Source organism: Artemia sp. Qi Xiang Cuo, chromosome 20 (genome assembly GCF_049724085.1).
Source record: "Artemia sp. Qi Xiang Cuo chromosome 20, ASM4972408v1, whole genome shotgun sequence".
Lineage (NCBI taxonomy): Eukaryota > Metazoa > Arthropoda > Branchiopoda > Anostraca > Artemiidae > Artemia > Artemia sp. Qi Xiang Cuo.
Genome location: NC_142813.1, coordinates 13907197 through 13934295, shown reverse-complemented (window position 1 = coordinate 13934295; position 27099 = coordinate 13907197). Strand labels below are relative to the sequence as shown.

Below are 27099 nucleotides of genomic sequence, written 5' to 3'. Positions count from 1 at the left end.
AAAAGTAGTTCTACAATTAGCAATATAGTGCTACACGTGGCAACCCTGGCCCTACCCAGATATTAAATGTTTGAAACTAGGGATGTATGCGCAGTCCGGATCCTATGAGCCTGATTTTTGAGTGCTGGGAAACCGACAAGAGGGAAAACTAGTAGCTGTGTGAGAAATGCAAAACCGTAAACGCCATCTAGCATTTCTAGTTTCTTCTATTTCTTTTAGGAAAGTGAGATCAGCCCTGACACTAAATGGACTCTATTCTTTTATTTGCTATAAAATGTTTTTGGTTTTCTGTTCTTGTAATAAAATTAAATACTTTTTAATGAAAACAGGGAAAATATTGTTCCTTTTTAAAGTGGAAAATATTTGTTTAGACAGAATACCTTCCTTTTTATTATTATTAATACTGTTCTTCTCTTTTTTGAAAATGAAAATTAGAGGGTGGTAGAACTCTAATAAAAAGGTGTAAAAACCAAAGGGAATGAAAAGTCACATATTCTCAAACCGTAAAAAAGAAGATAAAACCTTTCGGTGAAGGGGGACCGAAAAAGTAAAGAAAATAGCTGAAAATCATCCTGAAATGAAAAAAAAATTACTCAGAGCGTAAAACTTACATGACTTTAAACTTTCGTAAAAATTACTTCCCCGCCCTTCCCCCTCTGAGATTGGTTCGATGCACCCCCCCCCCCTAACTCAATGTATATTTAAAATATGTGGTTGGAAAATGAATTTTTTCCGCTGTTGACCCACCCCCTTCCCCTAATCCCGAACTGTTGGACCTGAGTACATCTATACCCTTCTATATAATATATATATAATAATTAGTTATAATCATATATATAATTAATAATCATATATAATTATTAATAATATTAATATTTTTATTTTAAAATATATAATATTAATAATAATATATTAATATTATTATATGTATATATATATATATTATTAATAATATATATAATTAATTATATCATATATAATAATTTTTTAATGCTCCCTTTTTATTATTTTAGTACCAGGGTGACGACGAACTCGACAGTGACATACCAACATCACTTGAAGCCAAACTGTTTTGTACCACTGGCGGTAAACTACTCTGGCTCTTCCTCCAGCCCCTCTTCTATGCCCTCCGACCCGTATTCACCCGTCCTCGCTCGCCTACCAGTCTAGAAGTTTTCAACACTGTCTTGCAACTGTCATTCAATTTTGCAGTCTACTATTTCCTTGGAGCAAAGAGCTTGGTCTACATGCTTGGTGGTTCTCTGCTTGCTATGGGAGTTCACCCAGTGGCCGGGCACTTTATTAGTGAGCATTACATGTTTAAGAAGGGCTTTGAAACGTATTCTTATTACGGTCCGTTAAACTGGATTACGTTCAACGTTGGGTATCATAATGAGCATCATGATTTTCCTGCTGTTCCAGGGTCGAAGCTTCCTCAGGTAATCAATTAATTTATTAATAGGTAATCAATCAATAAGGTAATCAATTGTATTGAAAGCAGTTTCGGTTAATCAGTGAATGATCTCTTAGGCCAGCCTGACTGTTGAACTTAATTGGGAGATGTTTCAGCTGACAGCAAGTGTATCAAGTATCAACTGGAGAATCAAGCAATATTTTTACTGGTGCCTTGCGCCTTGTCTCCACCAGGCTTCTTTATATATCTTCAAAAATTGAGCTAAAAGATTGAAATCAATAAGTATGAATTCAAGAAATTTCAAAATCACTATGGGTCTAGAAAGATAATAGCTGAAAATGAAGAACCATAGAGAAGAAATACAAAACACTAGATGAAGATGGGTTGGCTTATCCAATCTGTGACGCTAGGCTTAATCCTCCCCTCCCCCTGAAAATTTTTCCAAAGAAAATTTCCCCTGACAATTCCCCATCCTCCCGTGGAAAATCTCCCCATTCAAAATTGAGCAGCCACAGAGTAAATGTATGACATATAAAAATAATGAGGAAAAGAACGAATTTTAGAATATTCCAAAATATATGCAGAATGTTTTATAGTATTTAATTTTACATTTTATTTTATTTGAATTCTGTTTTCGTGTCTCTGGGGTTGAGTTATCATAGGAGGGTAAGATAAAGTTTAACATTGGGTCTGTGGAGATGATAACAACTCTGAGGGGAAAATAGACATTTGGAAGCTTTTGAATAAAGCAGATACCTTAAAATTTGTCTCGGTTATCATAGGATTTGGAGGAGGGTTGGATGGCAGAAAAAGAACAGAGAGGGAGGCTGATTGCCCTCCAGTAGAATTTGACCTAAAAAAAGATAAAAGAGCTTTCAATTTTTTTATTGAATGATCCCCCTCACAAGTTTCTAAAATGACCCCTTCCATTTGAAGTGAGTAGGAAGAAAGTTTTGTCACTTTTCTAGCCCTTGTTTGGACTGTATTTTAAGAGGAAGCAATATTTTTTTCTCTTCTGTATTTGGATCTCCTTATCCCAAAGTTTCCTGCCAATGTGAAAAATTTGGCACTTTTTTCAGCCCCCTTTGTTAGAGGACGGACCAATTTCAGAGGGACTAAAACTTTGAATTATTTTTTTTTTTGCACATCAGTCCACTTGGCCCAAGGACTTATGGTTGTAATTTTCAAATTGATCAAGAAAAAAGTTTTCCTTGCTCTTTTTTGGACCCCCAACCCATCTCCCTTCCGAAGGCAAAATGTCGATGATCTTTTTGAACTAGAAAATAATCCCTGAAGGTTTCACGCCGCTGGACTACAAAGATTAAACATATATCTCCCTCAAAGGTGGTCGAGGAGGGGGTAACCCCCCTTCCACATGGAATAAATTCTGCTTGTTTAGGGATTTAATGTTACTCTTACTTTAATAATGGAGGCGTGTTCTAGAAATATTCCCGGAAATCAAGAGGGATTAAGTATCAAGTCTACCCCTTCCCTAGAAGTAATTCCATATTTGTGTGAAGGCTCAGTGAAAGTTAGGGTGTTTCAGGGTTTAAATGCACTCTTTGAGTTATCTGGCCCCCCCCCCCCCACCTATAAAATGATCCACCCTCCAGGTTATCACCCTGCAGAACATAACACAAGTAGGTCTGTTAAAGCAAGGGACTCGTCTATTTCGATTTAAAAAGTCCTGGCTATGGCCTTGCATATATGTAAATATTTTTTGGATGCAAATAAAACCACTACGGATACGTAAAGCAGTTTGAATACTTGGAAGTTTCTTGCATTGACCGATCAAGCCATAAGTATTGCAAAATGGTGAATTTAAAATACAAAAGCCAAGTAAAAAAAAAGGTAAAGAATACGGCATTGGACTTTACAGTCCCTACAGGCGGTGCTGATCTCCGTTTCTTGGCCCATACAGCATGGAAGTTCAATGGGGGGGGGCAACCATCCTGTGCTTTCGCACACACTTCCTGTTTACCTTCCCAGGATTTCTCCAGCTACCCATTTAAAGCTAGGTAGACTCTGGCTGAGCTTACTGGGTCACGCCACTGACACCCGTCCCAAATCAAATAATTGAGTACACTAGGATTTGAACCCCCGTCCTCTCGGACAAAGGCTTCTAAATCCATCGCACCAATCCACTTGGCTAGGACAAAAGCCAAGTAATGCCAGAATAATTATACCATTTGTTGGCAGTAATGCCAACAAAAGCCAAGCAGATACGTCTCGTTTCTACGAAACGTATCCATTTTTTTTACCTTTTTAGGTTCTTAAACATTGTAGTGGGTATAGACTTCCTATTAATTCCAAAAGATTCTCAATTAGATATCGCAAAGCCTTAATCCTAAGTAAATATAGATTGAGAGGCTTTCAGAATAATATGAAAATGAGTAATAAGGATTTTTAATGAGCTTTGTTGATGAAGGGTACTGTATATTTTTTTATGTATTTTGTCTGGGTGACCGTTTTGGCGTTACCTTCTATGCACTGCTTGCCCAGGATCTCTTTTCCTGTCCAGTATTTTCTTTTTTAGTTTTCAGTTTTGTGCTTTTTATTTATTCATCTACTTTTTTTGTTCGTGATGAAGCGTTAACTTCTTATGTTCGTTACAGTCAACAATTATCAGTTCTGCTATCCGTTTGGGGCTAATTATTTTCTTACTATGTTTTATTGTATTGAGTTGAGTAAATAATTTGTTTCATTACTTTTGTTATTCATTAATACCATTTTCAGGCGAAAATTACATCCGGGTGCGAAACCATATATTTGAATTCTTATTTTGGTATTGTCTAGTTCCTAGGACAACTGAAAAACTGATAAGACGTAAGAAAAGGAATTTTCAGAGACATAGATACTATTCGCAGACTCATAACACCATTAATTGTTGACTAAGTATAAAAAATTAAAAAAAAAAAGTACTTTTGCATAGAACAAATTCAACTACACATATATTTCTTAGCATCAAAAGGATCTTACAACATTTCACAGAATCGAGAGACTACTATTTCCATCTTCATACCTATAGCTATGAAAATTCCAAAACGGCTGAAGCACAAAAACAAGTTTTGGAATCAACGCCATCTGCTGTCGCCCAGTAAAATCCAAAATCTAATTACAAAAATCTTTGTCGCTGTGTCGAATCTAGATGCTAAATGTTTAATTAGTTATTATTTAATCTTTTATTAAGTTAACTTTAATCAATTCATTTATCAATTTAATTGTTCTTTTAAAATTTATTAAATTAATTAATTTAACTTTAACTAACTTAATTTAAGTAAATTATTTTATTAATGAATTATTTAGAGGCTGTTGACAAGATGAATTCCGTGTAAACTAGTTCAAGTTCAACCATTATATTATTCGTATATACATGTATATATTTGACATAGGCCCATGGTGAGACAAGATCGAAAAATTAGGCATAGCAAAAAGATAAATACTAAATAACACTACAGTACCAAGATAAACACGACGGCAAAGATAAAATAACCCAACAATAATATGAAAGTAGCAGTTAGCCCAGGATTCATAAAGCAGTTAGGTCAAACTATTCAAAATAAAAATAATTAATTGTTTCTAGTAAGTTAACATTTTAGTTTTACTTTGGCCATGTCGGTATTTCTTTTTAGGTACGAGCAATAGCACCAGAATACTATGATACACTACTGCATCACGATTCCTTTGTAAAGGTTCTATTTGATTTTGTCATTTAGGTATTTCTTTTAAGGTACAAGCAATAGCACCAGAATACTATGATACACTACCGCATCACGATTCCTGGGTAAAGGTTCTATTTGATTTTGTCATTTAGGTATTTCTTTTTAGGTACGAGCAATAGCACCAGAATACTATGATACACTACCGCATCACGATTCCTGGGTAAAGGTTCTGTTTGATTTTGTCATTTAGGTATTTCTTTTTAGGTACGAGCAATAGCACCAGAATACTATGATACACTACCGCATCACGATTCCTGGGTAAAGGTTCTATTTGATTTTGTCATTTAGGTATTTCTTTTAAGGTACAAGCAATAGCACCAGAATACTATGATACACTACCGCATCACGATTCCTGGGTAAAGGTTCTGTTTGATTTTGTCATTTAGGTATTTCTTTTTAGGTACGAGCAATAGCACCAGAATACTATGATACACTACCGCATCACGATTCCTGGGTAAAGGTTCTATTTGATTTTGTCATGGATCCGGATGTTGGCCCCTACGCTCGTGTCAAGAGGCAGGCCCGTGGACTAAATGTGGATAACTCTAAAAAGAGTTTGTGATTTAGACAGATACTAGTCTAGTGATACCAATGGACCACTTTTATGATTTATTTTCTTGTATTTATTTTTCTCCACTGCCATAGTTTCATATATATTTGAGCAAAACTGTGAAGTTCGTTAGAGTTTTTATGCCCAGGCTATATTGCAGGCTATATTTTATGCCCAGGTTAGGCTATATTGCAGGCTATATTTTATGCCCAGGTTAGGCTATATTGCAGGCTATATTTTATGCCCAGGCTATATTGCAGTCGTACTTCTCGATAAAATCAAATTTGCGCTTGATTACAGCGCCAACTATTCATGCTGTTCCTAATTTCTCGGTTTAAATTCGGGTCGACTCTCAAGCATAAAATCTGTGACTGACCAATCAGGTTCAAGAGTTAAGGCAGAATTTTTTGAAATTAGGAAAAAAAGGAAATTTAAACAGCAGTTTCTGTATCTGTATCAGGAGTTAATCAGAAGTTACGAAGACATAGTTTTGGTAGAGAATAATTGTAGAAAAATTAATATTGATTATTAATAATTAGTTAACATTAATTAATTCTATTAATGCTTTTCAAATCAGTTTCTTGCCGTTTGAGTTTGTCGATTCTGAAATCCAACTATAATGTTAAAATAAAGAGAAAGCCCTTGTCATTTATAAAACTTGGCTTTCTATTCGACAGGTTCAACTATGATATAGCTTGTGCATTACTCTTTAATGCATCTATATTATCCTTTAAATTCCAGCTAGGACTTCTAAATTAGAAATAAGGAATCTAAATGGGATTTCTGAAAGGATGATATAGAGATATTTTTTTTGTGAGGATAAAACTACCTCTGTTCTAAAAAATTCAATTCTTATTTTCATTTCTTATTTATTATCGTATCGCCAATTGAAAGAGTTCCTAGAAATATTTTCATCCTTCAAGGAAAATTATTATTTTTTACTTGCAGCCTCTTCTCTCCTCCTTGCCCATCTCCTCCTTTCACTTGCTCCCCTCCGCCCTTTTTTGCAATCACTTTTTCATTTAGAGATGTTTATTTTCTTAGCACATTTAGTAATTTATAAGTGGGATATGACTTATATACTAAAAAACAAGGTGGACTTTCACCACAGCATTCCCAATAGGTAAGAACTTGAGGAGTGAACAATCCAAGTTGAAAATGTTGATTAAATATGAATAATTCTAAAACGACTTTACAGTGAAAATAAACGTTAACCTAGTGGTGTCAAACGGACCACTTGTAGCCTTTATTTGTACTATTTATTTTTACATTTATCAAGTTTTACTGTTATTCAATTAACATTGTTTTTGCAAATATTGGAGTTAGAATAAGGTTGTCCACCATTTGTCACTTTCCAAGCCAGTGGCGGTTCTGACCTCTCTTGTGTTCAGGCCAAAATCTTGATTAGCACCCCCTGCCCACCCCTGTCTCCCACAAAATCTTCAGGCCAAATTTTAACAAAAATAATTTTCAATTCATTAATTAATAATTTGTTTCTTAATTTATTATTTGAATTAACTAATTATTTAATTATTATTAATAATTCTAATTCAATTATTATTATTTAATTTTTTCGTTTTTTAATTTATTTTATTAATTAATAATTAATTAAATATTTTATTTGTTACCTGCAACCTCTACTCAATTAATGCATTTTAAAAATTATCACGGTTAGATTATTTGTTTGAAATTTTGCCCCCTAAAGTTTCTGTGCCCTTTGCAAGTGCCTCCCCTGTCCCTCCCCGAAAACTGCCTCTGTTTCAAGCATAATTTTGTCTATCAATCCCTTAATACGTAATTTCTTACCATTTCTTATATCAAAAACTGCTGTGCTCAGCAGAGGCGTCCTGAGGCTCAAGTTATTGGGGGGGGGGATCTTCGTAAATTTTACCGAATCGCTACCTGATTTATGCCGAGTTTTCTGCAGAAATCAAGAAATTGCTAAATTTCGGCCGATTTTGCAAAATTTCTGCCGAATGCTAAAAAAATTGGGGGGGGGGGGGATCTTGATTTATGCCGAATTTTCTGCAGAAATCAAGATTTTGCTAAATTTCGGCCGATTTTGCTAAATTTCGGCCGAATGCCAAAAACGTTGGGGGAGGAGGTCCCTCTCCCTCCTCGGGACGCCCCTGGTGCTCTGACGAGTTCAGATATTGCTTACATATTGATCTGTAGATTGGTCCAATAGGGGATGTTAAAACGAAGTTGGTTTCTGATATTTTTTAAATTTTTTTTCCTACATTTTTTTAGTTCTATCTTTATTATTTTTCTAAACTTACACCCACGTTTCTTTATCTAGCTATTTTTATAATTGTTTTTTTAACCCAAATATTGGCTCTCGTGTTTGTGTTGACTATAAAATGCAAGCTATGAGTCTATTAGCTAAGAATAACAAAGCAACACAGACAAATTTCCGCTTATTTATCTCTGAAAATAGACTTTTGTACTTGCTTTTGATTTACGTCAAAGATATTGATCCCAGGGGGGGGGGAGTGAAGGGTAGACTAAGGTACATATATAGGTTTGCATGGGATTTCCTGGCCGGTCCCCCATCCTATCAAATCTCAAGTTTTTTATGGCTCTTCTATATAATTTCTTATTCTTTCATATGACATAATAATGCGATATTTATTAACACTAAAAGCTTTTATGGGCCATAGTTAATGGAAAAATCACAACAGCATTAAATTTAAAAACAAAAACACGGTATAAGTTCGAGCTGAATGAACAAATTAAAGACAATGGTCCCTATGCCATACCCATTAACCACCAACCTTCCCAATTTCTTTATAACCATGAACCGTCACTTATCATAGTATTCACCCAACCCTCCCTTTCAAACAACCCCAGAAAAATTATTCGACAATTTTTTTTAAGTCTTGACCTGCAATACTGAATAATCTCGTCGGAACCTGTCTGAACTGAACCTTTTCGGCGTGGATTGGAAATATATCAATGGAAATGAGCAATTCGACGTCTTATGTTAAGTTGCGTTGGGGCTAAAAAGAATGCATTAATTTTTACATTGTACCTATGGGTACAAGTTTTCTATATTACTAACGTTGAATTCAATGTATATCCAGGTGATATCTATGATTTTTATTTGAAGAGGGGATAAAAAATATCTTCGCAATCTTAACTTAAAGGTCTTTAGTATATTAGAGCCAGGATGGATTAAAAACCTTGTCTGGCTTTTATTGTTCTTTTTTGGAAGGGTAACAAATACCGGACTTTTTTGAATTTTTTTAAACTAATTGAAGAACTCTTTTTTGGGGGGAGGAGGAGCTAAACCTGGTAACTTCTCTCCTTTCCTTTGGTTCAGACTGTGGTCGTTGCTTGCTTCGGATTTATTCCGTATTTTGGATTCCTATCATGTATGGATTTCCTCAACAACTAACTGGGTCAACAACTCTCTCAGTATGGTTTATAAGAACTGAGTATGTATATAATTATTGTTAATGAAAATATTTCCCGTGAGGTCGTTTTCTTTCAATCATTGCCACTTTTTCCCAATTTTTTCGTCATTACTTCATTTGTTATACGGTACACTTTTTTAATATATGTTAGTAAGATCCATTTTAATGAACTGAAAGTTAAGTTCTCGTCAGACCACCCTCGGGGATTCTTTTTTGGATGATTCAGGCATGGGTGTTTAGGGACTTTTACAAAAGAAAATCAACTTTAGTAGGTCTACAATGCATTTTTCATGTGCTTAGAAGAAGGTAGTCCTATCTTTCAATAATTACTCCTTAAAGTGCTAAAATCAAACGGTGCTCCACTTTAGTGCTAATTAGTGCTATTTGCCATATTCACGATAATGCTCGTAAATTAACGTATCTTATCACTATTACTTGCCAATATGACAAGCCACTGTACCGAAGAGCAAGAATTCATACGAAGGAGTGTTTTACGTGTGATGTCCTTCACGTGTGGAAGCCCTTCACGCATATACGTGGAAAATTAAGACTGAACCAAATCAAATTATTTTCAGCTGCTCAGAGTGCGCTTGTTCTTCTTAAAAATTGACATTTTTATCATGCATCTCTTAGTATGTAATTTATCTTCTTTTTTTTTATTTTGCTTAACTTACAGACCAAATTTTGCATGAAAAAATTAGTATTTAAGGGGACTGAAACGTTCCTAAACCCTTTCCCTGTGCTTGATTTTAATAAAACAAAAGTTTTTTTTTTACAAATTAATTATGTACTCATTTTCACTAATGCGTCAATCAAATGCGTCGCGTTTCTAATTTATCTTTATAGAAGACTAAGTAACCAGGGTTGCCAACATATCTCGCAAGCAGTGTCCTTAAGTCATCTAAAAAAAATGCTGCTCCAGTTTTTACATTCAGAGTGAAATTAATATCTTACCACAGCTTAGGTTTCTACGAGTATATTTATCTAATTTGTAATGCTGAAGTCTTTCTTAACTCTGATTTATACTTACATTAATGTAATATTATAAACCTATATATGTACAAAATTACCTACTATTTTTGATAGGCAAATGTACAGTTGGCAACACTGCTGGCACTTCAATACTTATTTTATTTTTTTTATTTTTTGATAAATGTAGAATAAAAATGTATTTTATTTTTCTTCATTTAAATATCTTGGCTGATATTGAGGAGCACTGAATTTGTAATTTTGGTCATTTCTTTTCTGCAGTGTTGGATCAGTTTCAATGTTGTGTTTATGCTAGATGGTGTTGCTTATAGTTATGCTAGATGGTGTTGCTTACTAGCATGTCTACTTGTTTAATTGATCTGACGACTTAATATATTCAATCTAAATGTCTTTACTATCTTGTGCTAATTAATGTTGAGAAATTGTCTGTTTTTAGAAACAATAGAGATTGATTCTGAATTAGCTTAATTAGCTTGTTAATTAGAAGTTAGCATTTTGCTAATTAGCCTGATTGCTTAATAAACTTGCTGCACAAAATTTGATTTATTGTTGTTTATTTGGGTCAAGAGCTAGGTTCTTTTTTTCTTCTTTTTTTATGTAAACTAAACTATTTTTGCGCAACGAAAAAAATTAGGAATCTAATTAAAAAAAAGGTAAAGAATACGGCATTGGACTTTACAGTCCCTACCGACGATGCTGATCTCCTTTTCTTGGCCTTTCAGCCAGGATGTGCAATGGGGGGTTGGGGGTCAACCATCCTGCGCTTTCGCACACCCTTCCTGTTTACCTTCCCCAGATTTCTCCAGGTACCCATTTAGAGCTGGGTCGACTCTGGCTGAGCTTACAGAGTCACGCCACTGACCCTCGTCCCAAACCAAATAATTGGGTACACTAGGACTCGAACCCTCGCCCTCTCGGACAAAGAATCCTAAATCCAGCGCCATCTGGACATTTCAGTATACTATGTCTGCAAAGAAACAGTGACATATCCTAAATGACATAGGCCTACTAACGCTGCATCTCGAACAGTGATATATGCTAAAGAAGAAGAAAATATAGGGGAAATAGGGCGAAACTATTTTCTCTATTTAAAAGGGAAAAAGTATTCATAGGGGAAAACTACCAATATGTGCAGTATTTAGGCCAGTATTTATCAAAAATGCTTTTCTGATTAAGGATTTTTCAGGGGATAGGAAGAAAAAAGCCCTGTATTTACATTCCTTACTGGAGGTTTAGGATGTGAGAATAGGTTTGAAAATTAAAGATGATAAGACAAAGACATTTAAGTTAGCAATAAGTAAGGATAAAGGGATGATGTTCAGTGATAAGACGATTTAACGTGTCGATATGTTAATATGTTACCGTATGCTTGTATGCTCATATGCCGATTTGTTAGTATGTCCACAGACAAATGTAACGTTATCAGTAAGGATGAGGAATGTAAAAAGTAGAATAGCTAAGGCTCTTGAGTTTTTTTGTTTCTTTTTTTTGCAAACAGTTTTGAAGAATAAATAATACACATACAGTTCTGTTAAATGAAAAAAGGTGAAAAAGGCCTTGCTCCACTCCTTAAACGGCTATCACGCCATATACGTAATTTTCTTTACCAATTGATTAAGTTACGTTACTTTATTTATAACTTTGAATATTTAAACAGATCCTTTAACACTAAAAATACGTAAAATTCATAAAACAACAATTTCGACCGTCTATAATATATTCACAGCCATCACAAGCAAACTAGTAAAAAATTATAAACATGGAATGGAGATTCAAGTTCTGATCAATGGTCCAAGGGTTTCGAGGAAAATTTTATTAAATTGCTGAAGTAGAGTTTTTTCTAATCGGCGCTGTTTACGTTATGAACAAAGTTTGCTCCATAAGATTACATAACAGAAAGGTTTTATTTTGTGCTAATTTGAAAGTTTTACATCGTATTGTGAAGGAACTAATAATGTTGGTTAATCAACAATAGATAAATGAGATAGCGTATGATATTACGCTTTGCTTTTTCTTGATCTCTCCGTGTACCCGATAGCCTATGCGCCCTGTAGCCTATTCACCCGATAGCCGTGCATCCGATAGCCTATGCACCCGATAACCGTGCACCCGATAGCCTATGCACTCGATAGCCGTGCACCTGATAGCCTATGCACCCGATAGCCGTGCACCCGATAGCCTATGGACCCGATAGCCGTGCACCCGATAGCTTATGCATCCGATAGCCGTGCACCCGATAGCCTATGCACCCGATAGCCGTGCACCTGATAGCCTATGCACCCGATAGCCTATGCATTCGATAGCCGTGCACCCGATAGCCTATGCACCCGATAGCCGTGCATCCGATAGCCTATGCACCCGATAGCCGTGCACCTGATAGCCCATGCACCCGATAGCCGTGCACCCGATAGCCGTGCACCCGATAGCCTATGCACCCGACAGCTGTGCACCTGATAGCCTATGCACCCGATAGCCATGCACCCGATAGCCATGCACCCGATAGCCTATGCACCCGATAGCCTATGCACCCGATAGCCGTGCACCTGATAGCCTATGCACCCGATAGCCTATGCACCCGATAGCCGTACACCAGATAGCCTATGCACCCGATAGCCGTGCACCCGATAGCCTATGCACCCGATAGCCGTGCACCTGATAGCCTATGCACCCGATAGCCGTGCACCCCATAGCCGTGCACCCAATACCCTATGCACCCGATAGCTGTGCACCCTCTAGCCGCATCCAATAGCCCATGCTTTCTTGATCGACTAGCCTAACCAAATCGATAAACCACTTCATTAAGTGTAATTGAACCCAAGATTCAAGCCCGACCTTGAGAAGAAAAAAACCAACGGAGATTTACTAACTAGAATTGAACTTAAGATTCAAGTTCAATCTTGTAAATGCGATGGCTAAATAAAATAAAGTGTATTTTGTGCGTTTTCTTCAATATAAAAGTAATGTACTCTCTAATATAAAAGTTTGTATTATATAGTATGACAGTAACATATGAAAAACGTAATAACTGACCAACACTTTTGACCGTATTGGTTACAGGACTTGAACCGCTATTTTTCGGAGGTATCATCCCCCTATTAAGGCAGGAACTTTGCATTCTAAAGTTGAAGTTTCGATCCTTCTATAAATTATTTGAAAAAAACTACGTTTTCTAAAGAGTTAAAGAGGCTGAGTTACAAGGTCGAACCTTAAAACGTACAGGGATTAGGAGGCACAGTTGGGGCTGCCGCCCCCAAACCCCCGCTTTCGCAGCCTTTAAATAAAAAAAAAAATTTTAAACTGAAAGTAAGGAGCGACATTAAATCTTAAAACGAACAGAAATTATTCCGTATATGAAAGAGGCTGTGCCCTCCTCAACGCCTCGCTCTTTACGCTAAAGTTTGACTTTCTCACAACTCTTTTTTTAAACAATAAAAACTTTAGCGTAAAGAGCGAGGCGTTGAGGAGGGCACAGCCTCTTTCATATACGGAATAATTTCTGTTCGTTTTAAGATTTAATGTCGCTCCTTACTTTCAGTTGAAATTTTTTTTTTTTTATTTAAAGGCTGCGAAAGCGGGGTTTGGGGGCGGCAGCCCCCCAACTGTGCCTCCTAATCCCTGTACGTTTTAAGGTTCGACCTTGTAACTCAGCCTCTTTAACTCTTTAGAAAACGTAGTTTTTTTCAAATAATTTCTGCACGTTTTTGTACAGTTTATTACTTATTATTGCTTGACTAACTGTTAGCTGATCGTGTCAGGAATTGAAGTTGGGGGCTGCCGCCCCCAAACCCCCCGCTCTTGAACATTCTTGTGTTAAGGCTTTTAATTCCTGAATACTCAAATCACGTCGTACAGGGTGCCTCCTAATCCCTGTACGTTTTAAGGTTCGAACTTGTGACTCAGCCTCTTTAACAGCCCCCCCAACTGTGCCTCCTAATCCCTGTACGTTTTAAGGGTTGACCTTGTAACTCAGCCTCTTTAACTCTTTAGAAAACGTAGTTTTTTTCAAATAATACACATAAACAGGTTAGACATGCTTTGTTATGAAAATTGACGCGCAGATATTTCCATAACAAAGCATGTCTAACCTGTTTATCTGTATTATTTGAAACAAACTAAGGTTTTTCGTAAATGTAAATTCGGGGGATAATTTTTTCGGTCTGAAAATATCAAAAGGCCCTAACAGGTCGAATTCTGCTTCGAATGAGTCCTCATTCAACCGGATCCGTTGCCAACTGTGGCCTGTAGGCGTGGCTAAGAAAAAAAAAGAAATGATGATGAATTTTATGGTGCTATATTTGTTTTTTTGAAAACAGGTTTGTTTTGCTCTGATTTTGCTTAATTTTCGAGTTTACGGTCCCGGGTCCTAGTAACGCTTAACCTCTAAATTTCAGCCCAATCGGACAACTTTACCGGGGGGCTGTGGTGGGAGGGTCCAAACTTCCGGCCCAGTTTACCCCATGAAGATAAAGTCGGAGGAGGATGAAATTTTACAAGTTTCTTAGTTTGAGCTTGGGCTACAAAATGCGATTACCGCCGTCTCTCTGCGACCTCTAGAACCTGAAATCGCTTAACATTGTGGTGGGTCGCCTCTTTATAGAGGCACAAGTGTGCCTCCTGGATATTTTTTTTTGTCCCTACTTTAAAGGGTGACAGGTATACAGAAGACTATCGGATATATTTTAAGCCAAGTCACGCATGCAAATGGAAAGGGCCTTCGGTACCGACCTTCCGAATCCTCCATATGTTAAAAATTTATCCTGTATTTTTTTTTTTAATACAGTTTCGGCTGCTGTTTAGCGTTTTTTTTTCACGCTCCCTCCAAATTACGCTTTTGCGTCCGTGTGTTCATATATTTTGATCTAACATCATTATGAAATTAGCAAACACGTGTATTTTAAGTTTTTTCTTCAAGTTTTCTATATTATTTTATGACAAGATTGTCAGCCTTCAAATTGTGCAACAGCATAATCCATAAATAACGACAAAGACCACGCTGTCTTTCCATCATAAAAACAACACTAGGTCAAACAATGGGAAATTTATTTAAGACAATGAAATATTTTAAACCTTAAGTGAATATTTCTGGTGACTTATTGCATTTGAGTAAAAGACAAAAACAGCACGAGGAGCGTTGCGGACTCTTTCGTTGGAGGAAGAATTAATCATGAATTTTAGCTCTAATGTCGATCGAATTCGAAACTAACAGCAAAAACGAAGAACAGCCTGCTTAACGGCTACGTGAGATTAGCAGGATAATACATCAAGTAGGAATTGACCCCAGTTTTCTTCAATCGCTGTTTGAAATCCTATCATGGTTTGCACAGTAAAGGGCTAAGCACACGTAGCTGATTTCGGGAACCGATTTCAGCAAGGGTATATTCCACGTCGAGTGATTATAATTAATGATGCTAAGAGGCGGGGCTTAGTGACTGTTTTTGGGTGATTAATCATCATTAATTACGTTCTAGACAAGGAATAAACTAGGGTTTTTGAGCTTTAGGCATGTAATTAATCGTATTTAATGATTACCGTATATTAATCGTAATTAATGATTATTAATCACCGAAAAATGACACTAAGCCCCACCTCTTAGCATTATTAATTATAATCACTCGACGTGGAATATACCCTTGCTGAAATCGGTTCCCGAAATCAGCTACGTGTTCCTAGCCTTTAAAGGTAAATATTGAGTTTTAAACACTACTTTGATGGATACAAGGCACATCATTCGATGCATCTGTTTATGCTCTTTCCAAATGTACTAATTGCTGAATTACAAAGTTTTACTTTGAGCCCTTAAAGTGACCTTCATAGTGACACCGTGTACCTCATCAGAAAATGAGCTAAGAATTGGAGGGCGGACCCTTAAAACTGGAATTAATCAGAGTGGGAACGGAAATATTATTGCAACACTTGAATTTGCATTACAACACAACCCTGGATAATGATTGTCAACCGACTGCCCGCGTCTCGACGGCTTGTTTTATTTCTAAAATATTTCTATGATATATTAACATTTTTATATATAGCATCTAATTCCAAGCAAACTTTATTCTCAGGGTTGATGAGCTTTTTAGTTAAATCTATAAGGCTACTTTTGGAGCATGAAACTTAAAAGTCACAACAATTAAGCATATAAGTCATTTATCTAAGGATTTTTCTGGCTGCTGATTACGAATCTGAGGCTAACACAACTCTGATTACAATAGAGGAGTCAGAAACAAAAACCTAATGAGCACATATTTTCGGAATAGCGCTAGATTTTCGTCAAAGTGGGTATTTGAGGTACTCTAAGCTTATTGGTCGAATAGCACTAGTTTTATCCAATTATTCCTCATTTCACTCATTCCGTTTTCCTCCGAAATTACTCAAACTACCCCAAAGAAAAGAGTACCATATATAACTAACCAATTCATTATCAATTTGTTCATATTTTTAATCTGTTTCCCCCAAATCCCTGAAGTGCTGTTCATGCTTTGCTGAAAACGGGATATTTAAACTAGTATATTTCGAACATTTATTTCATTGTAGCATATAAAAAAAATAATACGATGCCAAAACTTACACCCAGGTCATTCAAAAACTCAAGTCATTCTTTATTTTGTCGAAGAGATTTGCTTTTCAAATTTAAGTTTCATAAAGGAACCATATTTTTAACAAAACTTTTGTAGTCTAATTCAGCAGTTTGTCCATCTAGCCCAGCAGCTATCATTTCTTCCACTTCTTCGGTAGCAAAAGGCTCTCCGCACCCAGTTAAGTACCCTTCCAACTCCTCGCGGGTTAAAGAGCCTCGGCCGGTTTTATCCAGGACTTGAAAAGCCTTGATCAGCTGATCCTCACTTGCTGGTTGAAACCTATAAAAAAAAGGAAATGAATACAGACAATATGTAGAATTTCTTGGTTGAAACACCATATTCCTCCTTTTAAAATCCAAAGCATTGAAGCACTGGACCCTTGAGGTCTGAATTTTGGCTCAGTTTGGCGAGTCCACCCGGAATATTTTAAAGCTAGAGGCATACAATTGAAAGGAGGGGGGTCAAAAGAATTTTAATGGTTGAGGCCTATGAAAGAGTTTTGTAGAATCGTTGCTCTTAAATTTTTAGTCAATAAAATACAGGAATTATCCCTTTTTATTAAATTTATTTAATTTGTTATTTGACATGTAAAAGGAATTCACCTCTTTATAGCAGTTGGAGGTGAATGAAGATTTATTTTACGAAGAGGAGTTAGGGATTAAAATAAAAGGATTAAAAGGATTAAAAGGGATAAAAAATAAAAGGATTAAAAAAAGATCTAGCTTACAACTGTCGAATAAACGAGTTGTGAAATATGATTATGATGGCTGCAGAAATAGAGAAAAAATTACTGAAGATTATGGGTTTTTGAAAAAAGGTTAAGTACCTAGTAATTTCTGGGAAACTTTATTTCAATCCCTTTATAAGAAATGGGATATGAGTGATTGTGGTAATTACAGAAGCATTAGCAGCAGGAAGCAAATTACTTAGCATGCTGATGCTTATTTGGACTGAGAGGTGCTGGGGCTACGTTTTAAGAGACGAACGGTTTGGTTTTAGGAAGGGAAAAGCATGCGTCGATCAATTCTATTCTTAAATTAGTATTCGACAAGTGTCCGAGTCATTAATCATTTGGTTTTAGTTTAATAGATTGTGAACATGTATTCGCTGTATACCAAATATGCACATTAAAGGGGTTAAGACTATATTTGAGAATAAAATTTCTATGGTCAAGGTAAGAAGTGAATTTGCGTGGAATCAAGAGCAAGGCAGAGATGTATCCTACTCCCGACTATGTAGGTTTATTTTGGTGGACTTAATTTTAAGAAACACGTTAAAGAACTTTGGGAGGGACTTTGCATCAAACGATAAGGTAAAAACCTCTTAGAATTTGATCATGCAATGTAGGAGAACTTTGTATCAAACAATAAGGTAAAAATCTCCTAGAATTTGATCATGCAAATGACTTGTAGGAGAACTTTGCATCAAACGATAAGGTAAAAACCTCCGTGAATTTGATCATGCAGATGACTTGTGGGAGAACTTTGTATCAAACGATAAGGCAAAAACCTCCTAGAATTTGATCATGCAAATGACTTGTAGGAGAACTTTGTATCAAACGATAAGGTAAAAACCTCCTAGAATTTGATCATACGAATGACTTGTAGGAGAACTTTGCATCAAACGATAAGGTAAAAACCTCCTAGAATTTGATCATGCAAATGACTTGTAGGAGAACTTTGTATCGAACGATAAGGTAAAAACCTCCTAGAATTTGATCATACAAATGACTTGTAGTAGAACTTTGTATCAAACGATAAGGTAAAAACCTCCTAGAATTTGATCATACAAATGACTTGTAGGAGAACTTTGTATCAAACGATAAGGTAAAATCCTCCTAGAATTTGATCATGCAAATGACTTGTGGGAGAACTTTGCATCAAACGATAAGGTGAAAACCTCCTAGAATTTGATCATACAAATGACTTGTAGGAGAACTTTGTATCAAACGATAAGGTAAAAACCTCCTAGAATTTGATCATGCAAATGACTTGTGGGAGAACTTTGCATCAAACAATAAGGTAAAAACCTCTTAGAATTTGATCATGCAGATGACTTGAGTATGCAAGGTGAAAATGCTAGAGAAATGAATGCATTTTTATTTTTATTTGGTTTTGAAACTTGAGGGAACAAGGACCGGTTCGAAAACTGATGTCACAAGACTAGGTCGCTTAGGTTAGGAATAAATGAGGGTGAATGGGTCAAGGCCGAGGGGGTTTTACTCAAAGATTTTTTCAGAGGGGGGGGGGTTACACAAAAAAACTAAAAACGCATGTAAAATTTGTTTATATCCATTTTTGTTACGTTTTTACGAGTCAACAAACATTTCAGGGGGAGGGTTCAAGCCCCCCCTGAACCTCCCCCCCCCTCCTCTGAGTACGGCCTTGGAATGGGTGGTGTTTGGTATCCAGAAAACCGATCCAGTGGATAGCTTCATTTACCCTGGTAGTATCTTTAGTAAAGATGCCGAATGCAGTGAAGACGTAAAGAGGGGAACACCCAAGGGTGCAGGGTGTTTTTTTCACAGTTGGAGAAACTTGGAAGAATGGGATACAATGGAGAATAGGATAAGATAAAGACTAATATAAGTGTGTGAACTGGAATTTGAATATCCGAAGCCACGGTCACTACACTGGTCAAGTATGGTTCAGAAACGTAGGCACTTCGAAAGGCTAAGGATGATCTATTAAATGTTTTTCAGAGAAATTGCCTAAAGATAGTGACACCCATTTGGCTGACCGTATGCCAAACAACAAGCTGTACAAAAAAAATGAGAGCTATGATTGAAATGAAATAAAGGGCTATAATTGAGGGCTATAAAATGCAAGGGTTTAATTCTACGGTAAAAGAAATAAAAAAAATGAAAGGGCTATAATTGGGATGAAATAAAGAGCTATAATTGAGGGTTACAAATGAAAGGGCTACAAAATGAAAAGGTCTGATTCTATAATAAAATGAATGAAAAAAAATGAAAGGGCTATGATTGAAATGAAATAAAGGGTTATAATGGAGGGCTATAAAATGCAACGGTTTGATTCTACAATAAAAGAAATAAAAAAAAATGAAAGGACTATGATTGAAATGAAATAATGGGCTATAATTGAGGGCTACAAATGAAAGGCTATAAATTGAAAGGTTTGGAATAAATAATAAAATAAATCAAAAAATGAAAGGGCTATAATTGACATAAATAAAGGACTATAATAAGAATAGAAATATGTGCATGCAGACAGATGCTCGGTTTGCTTTTGTTTCAGGTTGGAGTCTAAAAGTTCATATTTTAGCGACAAAATATTGAACCAAAGCAGATGAGGGTTAATTCGATTTTGCTTCACATCGTTCAAATTTTTTTTAGCTTTTAATTCTAAGTTAACTCTTGGGGCCTAGAGATCTACTGGATTCTGTTGGAGGTAACATTATAACCCAAAAGATCTATCCTATCTCGTGACAGGAATTGATGATTATTTGATAAATTAGCGCAAGTGAAATACTTACTTTTTTTGAATGAGCATATCATACACAGGTGGCAGAAACTTCTCAAATGTGACTGTCCCCTCACTCATTTCAGCAGTATCTTCCATTTCTGATACGACGTGCAGCAGATCAGCTTCTGAGGGGAATAGCCCTGCAATGATAGGATCGACAACGATTATGGTGTGATTGATAGCTTTACATCCCTGGTAATGGAATGGGAAGACATCACCGTTGCGGCAAAACTTCTAAACGAGTTGAAAGGCTTCGCCGACGTCCTCTGTGCCATCAATACCTCTGGAGGATCTAAGGCCCAAGTCTTTTAAAACTAACGTGATTCTTCTGGGTACAAAACTCGTCTGGGTATAAAATCACTTCAATAAAAAGTTCATTAGCTATCTGCTAATGTCTTTTTCTTCCTTTTAACAGAAAAAATTAGATGTAAACGTTAAAAATACAACAAGCCGATCATTCAAGTCCCTCTGTAAAGCATAAAAGCGAATATAATATTCTAGCATAAGCATTTGGGGAGTAAAATCAGATCAGCAAAAATTTCACCCCTCCCACTTTCTTCCCCAATTCCTTTATTTGCCCCTTACCCATTGTTCTAATTTTGTTTATGAAGCCAGCAGTAAAAACGATGGTGCACAAACATGAGCCAATGGCTACGCAAAAAGAGATTTATTGGAAGGAAAGCCGCATTATGGGAGAAGAATACAAAGGAAAAAAAGCCCCTCTCACCTCTCCCGCCCGTCAAGCAAAGAAAACATCAAAGTTCCAGCCTCTTAGTATGTCAGCAAAAAAACATCAAAAATCCAGCAATCCACCCCCTTCACCCTCCATACCAAAGTCCAAGGTCTGCTCCCAAAAATATACAGGATTTTTGTTAGGGGTCGGGGGTGGGGGGTTAAAAGATATGTCAGACAATAATTTTAGGAGAAAGCACCGTAGCCCCTCCCCCTGGATACGGCTTTGTCTGTTTTGATCAATGTTCTACTCGCGGATGTGACATCGTCAGTAAAAACGGTGATCCATAGGCGTGAGCCAATGGTTAAATAAGAAGAAAGTTAAATGAAGCAATGGAAGATACAATGGAAGAAAAACAAAATACAATGAAAGAAGAGATGCGAGAAAAGCAAACCAGTACTCTGTGTTTCAAAAATATTAAAAATGAACAATCCAATTTTTACCTAGAGATCTTATTATTGTTCCCACTTCTCGTATATCAACTGTCTTTGAACCATTAACTTCAAATATTTCAAATGCTTCAGTGATTTTTTTAACTAGTCTCTGGTTACGTTTAGTAGGCTTCACCATTTTGGTTTATTCAAAATCAACAAATAGCGGCTTCCGTTGCTAAGGAAACAGTTTAAAGCAATAAGCAAGCAGTGAATGTTTCACACTGATACGCAAGAAATCAGATTTGAGCAAGAAATTAGATAGGCTGTGGCAGCAGACTTTTGGTCAGGGGCGTAATTTGTTATTGGTACGGGGGGTCTTTACCCCCCGTTCCAATATTCCCCCCTTACCATACCCCAGTTTGTCTCTCCCCTAACTGAAATTTAGTTTCTTCAAAAATCTTGTCAAAACTAGGATAAGCCTGCATAATTCCAGCCTCCACAGAAACGGGTCAGTTTTCTTTAGTACATCTTTGCCTTTATCCATATTTTTTTTAGTACAATCTTGCCCCCCCCCCTCTCTCAGACTTTTGACGAAATTTTGCCACTGCTTTTGGTCTGTTTTCATGCCGACGAATGTGTCATGATGTTGAATAGTTTGCCGATGAATAATAGTTTGATGTTTTTTATTCTTTTCGAGGAAAACTTTTGGTACTTGTGCACAATGTGGTACACAACGCTATAGACTGTATTAAGGAAACCAGACACGAAACCCGTCAAACGGCTATTTGTAAGAGAAACTATTTGCAAGAGGGTGGTTTCTCAATGAGTTTACAATATTTAAACAATTGTGTTTTGGGGTTTAGGGGGGAGGTACCTAGGTTAGTTTAGGTTACGTATTTAATACATGCTATGCTTTATCCCCCCTCCCACCCCTAATATGCAAATATATAGCCAAATTTGTTTCTAACTATTATATATTCATCTTATATTATTATATTTCATTAGCATTAACCAAACTTGACTTCTTTCGTGTGTACCATATAGTGCACAAGTACCAAATTTTTTTTGAGATTTGCTTGTTTTAAAGTTTCGAGGGGTTAACAATATATGGCTCATTTTTTAGTTTTCATTGTTATTTTCACTTGATTTGGGAAAAATGGCTCTAACTTTGCCCCCACCCCTCTCTGAGACTTTTGACGAACTTACGCTACTGCCTTTGATCTGTTTACATGCCGACGAATGTGACATGTGAATAATAGTTTGATGTTTTAACCTTGAGTCGATGACCTTGAATCGGTCATCGATTCAAGGCCGTAGTTGTTAACCCCTCGAAACGTTAAAACCAGCAAATCTCAAGAAAAAAATTCCTCGAAAAGAAAAAAACGTCATGGTCCTTAAATATAGTCTCAAAATGTGCTCTTTGCTTAAAATCAAGTTTATCTTTATCCTTCATCCCCATTCAATGTTTGTTAGTTTTCGCATGTATTTTTTTTTCTAAAATTGCAGCATAAGGTTTGCTTACTTTGCCGTAAAAATAGTGCCCATCAATTTTTTCTATGTGAATGATGGTTAAAATCAGTTTGATCCTATATCTAGCATTGATTAATTCTCACATTAAGAATTTTAGTAATAATTTCAGAACTACACCCTTGCATTCAGTTATTATATATATCATTGTGTAACCACTTGCTTTAAGACAAACTTTCCTATCTTAGAATGTATTGAAAGCGATTAAAACAGGTTTATTAGCACAAGCATTTAACCACTTGTCCCCAGAAGCGTAATTTGCTATAGGGCAACTGCCCCCTCCAGACCCGAGTTTGATGCCCCCAGATGCCAGGTTGCCATCCTCCCAGCTGAAATTTGGTTTCTTCAAATATCTTGTCAAAACCATGATCAGCCTGTATAATTTAAGGATCCTGAGAAACGGATCAGTTTTCTTTAGTATATCTTTGCCTTTATGGTACCATATGGCTCATTTTTCACTGTCATTTTCACTTGAATTGGAAAATTGTCTCCAACTTTGTCCCTCCCCCACCCCCAGGTTTGACGAAATTACGCCACTGCTCGTCCCCGAGGATGAGCATGCCTTACGATTCTTGCTTTCAAGTAACTCTGTAATCAAGGAAAATTCCCCAAACAATGAATCTTTGAAGCCTATTAGTGTCTGGGCTCCTAAGTTTAACTTTAGAAATTTAGCTCCTGTAGGTTTTTGGCTGCAGGTATCCTTACATCAAATTTCCATCGAATGCGGAAACTTTAGTGTGGAACCAGCAGGATTTTTATAGTCATCCCTGAAATAGACTATAAACCTCCACTTCAGCTCATATACTGTGGGCTCGAGCTCAAGGACCAGCAACAAAAAAAAAATTGGCCCCCTCAGGGATAGTACGCAGCTTTCCAAAATGTAATCAACCAATCAATTAATCTGGCTAGAGTATATACTCTCCGACAAAACCTCAGAAGAGCAATCCTCATCAGTATTTCTTGATAAATTGTATTCGCTGGAATATGGAAAAAAGATCGACAAACAAGAAAAAAACCGAAGTGCTGCTCCCGCACCACTGCTGCTTCTGAACCACTTTGGTTGCGGGAGCAATCAAAGATGCGGTACGAGTTGTTTGGAGGCGGGAACAACCGAAAAGAAAATTGTGTGTCTTCCATGCCTTATTTACTTTTTCTCCCGGTTTGTTTGTATATAAGGCGTGGTCAATGAAAATTTTAGAGGAGGTTCATTGGATTGGAACTGAATTTCTAGATACTTTTTTAAGAGTAAAAAGGCACATGATTAAATTTCGAGGCAATTTTCTATAAAAACCATTTTTTTTTTAGTAGATAACGCAATTTATATAACAAGTATGAAACGCAGCCCTGCTTAACTCCTGACTCAATACCAAACCATCTACATGCCTCATGGTTCGTTTACACATTGCGGAAATCAATGCGGAAATCCGTCCGTATCTGTTCGAACTATGGCTAAAATAAAGCTGCGTTTTTACGCATAGATTTCAAATTATTGCAACAGCAAGACCTATGTTCTTACCCTATTCTGAAAGCTGTTGAACAATAGAGAGCCAAATGACACCGTTTTTCTTAGTTTTTTTATAGCTTGGGTGCGCAGGATCATAGAAGCTGGGGGTAGCCTTGAACCAAAGTTATCAGATCTCGTAGTTTTTGATAATCCATACTTATGATTTTATTCATTTAAAAATCTTGGCAAGATTTCGTCCTGATTTTACCAAAACGTTGCGGAAAGCTAGAGATTTTTTCTAGCACAAAAACGGACGGAATTTCCGTACGGATTGCTAAATCCGGATGAATTTCCGCAATGTGTAAACGAACCATCATTTCCTATCTTAACCGCGGCAAATTTGTGATCGTACATAGTAAATACGGGGAGGGGGTCATGGGTGCAGATTGGGTCATGGTCTCCTTAATATTGTACATGAAGGAATATTCAATTTATATGTGTGTTTATTATTATCTTATTTCGGGGGGGGGGGGTGCACCTATCTTTCTGTTTTGTTTTGTACGATGCTTGCATCTTATTTGTTTCTTATTCAGTCAGGGGCGAATCTCCAGCATTATTATTGAGGAGGGGGGGGCAAGAGAGGTCCATATCCGGATAGTCAAGGGGCATAGGATATACAATAATTTTTTCCACATTATTGGGGAAGGGGGCAGTAGTCCCCTTGCCCCCTCCCCCCAAACGAGGCCCTTGTGTCCAGTAACATAAATTAAGAGAACGGTTGGAAAGCTATGAAGTAATAATAATAAATTTATTATTCCTAACATCAGTAGGTTTTTTGGGGGAAAGGGGGATGGACAGCATTTGATTTTGTAACATATTCAGTAGATCTACTGATTCTAATAAAATCTACAAAAAAAAAAAAAATGACCAATAGAAATTTATGCATTATGCAGAAAAATCCTTGGCTGAAAAGTCCCGACTACTGTTTGTTGACTTTGCATTTTCTGATTGCCGCACTGCCAGATTTATGCAGACAAGGAATTTGCGCTAAGCATGGTAGTAGAGGAATTGGGTGTGGATTTACCGATGGTTCAAGGTTATTGACAAGTTTGCACTAACCTCAGTGGAATTTCAGTACCTTCATCACCTGACTTGTACTCACTGGCCAAAGAAGTGGGTTTGGTATGCCGAAATTTCCTGTTTTTCCAATTTATTATTGTTTTATAACATTTACTTGATTCTATTGTTTTTAGCTAATTTATAATTCACTGTCAAAGATTTCATCTTTCTAGGCCACTCTAACATGACGCACTTACGCTGAGTGGAACAAAACCCGTTCATAAACGGTTGGTTTCGAAACAAAACTTTAAAAAGGATTTTATACCTTAAAAATCATTTTTTGTGTCTCAATGTTGGTTGACCGTCTCAAAGATAAAGAGTCGATTAGCAAATTCACCCATGGGACTAGTTATCATTGAGAGCTATTGGGAATTTGTGGTTTAACTATGAAATTTCATTAAAAAGGTAGTAAAATTGTATTTTATGTGTCGGCAAGTTTCTGAATTGAAGCGGTTAGCACCACATGGATCTCCCAAAGCTGCCACATTATCAAATGACACTCCTTTTGAGGTAATTTTTGGCACTTTCCCGGCAGGATTGCTAGAAAATTTTTAGGAACTCCCCTCTCCTGAACATTAGAAAGTAAATTCAGTTCCTTTTAATCGAAAAAACAAAATTCATACTTGCTAATGAAATATGTATGTTAAAACTGAATATCCCTATCTCCGGCATAAAACAAAAGAAGCTAAACGGCTTTTCTAAGATTTCTGGGAAAGTTGATGTTTATTTGGATTTCTTATTCAATAAATTGAAAAATGCTGTATGTACCCAGGTTACAAAATCAGGATATCTGCAGCACAACAAGAACGACTTGAGAGGTCGAAATGGAGTTTTTAGGGGGAGGGGGGGGAACTTAGGAGAGCTCAAATTTCGTCTTGAGGGAGGAGGCAGAGGCAAATTTAAAAACGCTATCCGTATATAGGCTATTAAAATAGCATATCTGCAATAACTCAGGAACAGCTAAAAATGTCGTATGCACATACGACTACCTGGACGCTTCTGCACTCTAGGCCGCTATGGGAATTGGAATTTTGTCACGGCTAAGGAGTGAAGTAAATCAAAAGACACTATGTGGCAGGGCCGTATCCAGGGGGGGGATTACCCGGTTTGACCCCCCCCCCCCCGAAATTTTCGTCTGACTCGTAAAAACGTAACAAAAATGGATATAAACAAATTTTGTATGTGTTTTTTGAGGTTTTTTGTGTAACCCCCCCCCCCCCAAACTTTTTCGAGTAAAACCCCCTCCGACAAAAATCCTGTGTACGGCCTTGCTATGTGGGACTGCGTTATCAAAATGTTTTATGTGTAGTATCTTGGAAATAGCTTGGGATACGAAGTTATACCTCTCAGGGAGTGTTCGGGCGGCAAGTGGACCTTGTATCTTGACTTATAGAGAGGGGACAAAGAGGAAGGGTATAAATATTTTGGTCTCCACTCTATTTAAAATTTTGTCACTTTATAATTAAATTAAAAAAAGTACCAAATTTTTAACACTTTATTCATTAAGTAAGCCATAAAAAAATGAATAAGAAAATATCAAAAGTTTTTATGGAAGTCGCTTGACTAGGCAGACAAATAATTATCCGCTTTACACACCTTCCTAAAAGTCAGCTTCAGATTCCACCCCCTTCCCCAGGGAGTCTCAGTTCTTACACATTGCTTGCTTTGGATTCGATCCAACTTTTTACTTGGTATTTGTTACCCCCAGGATGAATTTTCTTTTTAGTACGAAATATTTAAAATGAAATTC

General features: G+C 36.7%; 2 protein-coding genes across 4 annotated transcripts in view; one reads left to right on the top strand and one right to left on the bottom strand.

Annotated features, from left to right (window-relative positions):
• The window catches only part of ifc (delta4-sphingolipid-FADS-like protein ifc), an 82089-nt gene extending 71460 nt beyond the window's left edge, over nucleotides 1–10629 (top strand). The window contains exons 5-7 of one of the 3 annotated variants that reach the window (XM_089106205.1): nucleotides 1014–1439; nucleotides 5537–5846; nucleotides 5947–10629. In XM_089106205.1, the coding sequence (XP_088962331.1) occupies nucleotides 1014–1439; nucleotides 5537–5698 (588 nt within the window). In that variant the 3' untranslated portion in view covers nucleotides 5699–5846; nucleotides 5947–10629. Of the gene's footprint in view, nucleotides 1–1013; nucleotides 1440–5046; nucleotides 5146–5340; nucleotides 5440–5536; nucleotides 5847–5946 lie in introns of those variants that run through there. The other 2 variants (XM_089106207.1, XM_089106208.1) reach the window with 2 other exon arrangements.
• Nucleotides 10630–16604: 5975 nt separating this feature from the next.
• Nucleotides 16605–23279, bottom strand: LOC148939894 (dynein regulatory complex protein 8-like). The gene is made up of 3 exons (XM_089105809.1): nucleotides 21329–23279; nucleotides 20163–20292; nucleotides 16605–16946 (listed from the first exon to the last, which is right to left on the bottom strand). Exons 1-3 carry the CDS (start codon nucleotides 21453–21455, stop codon nucleotides 16727–16729), a joined length of 477 nt encoding a protein of 158 aa, XP_088961935.1. The 5' UTR covers nucleotides 21456–23279; the 3' UTR covers nucleotides 16605–16726.
• Between the last annotated feature and the right edge of the window lie 3820 nt (nucleotides 23280–27099).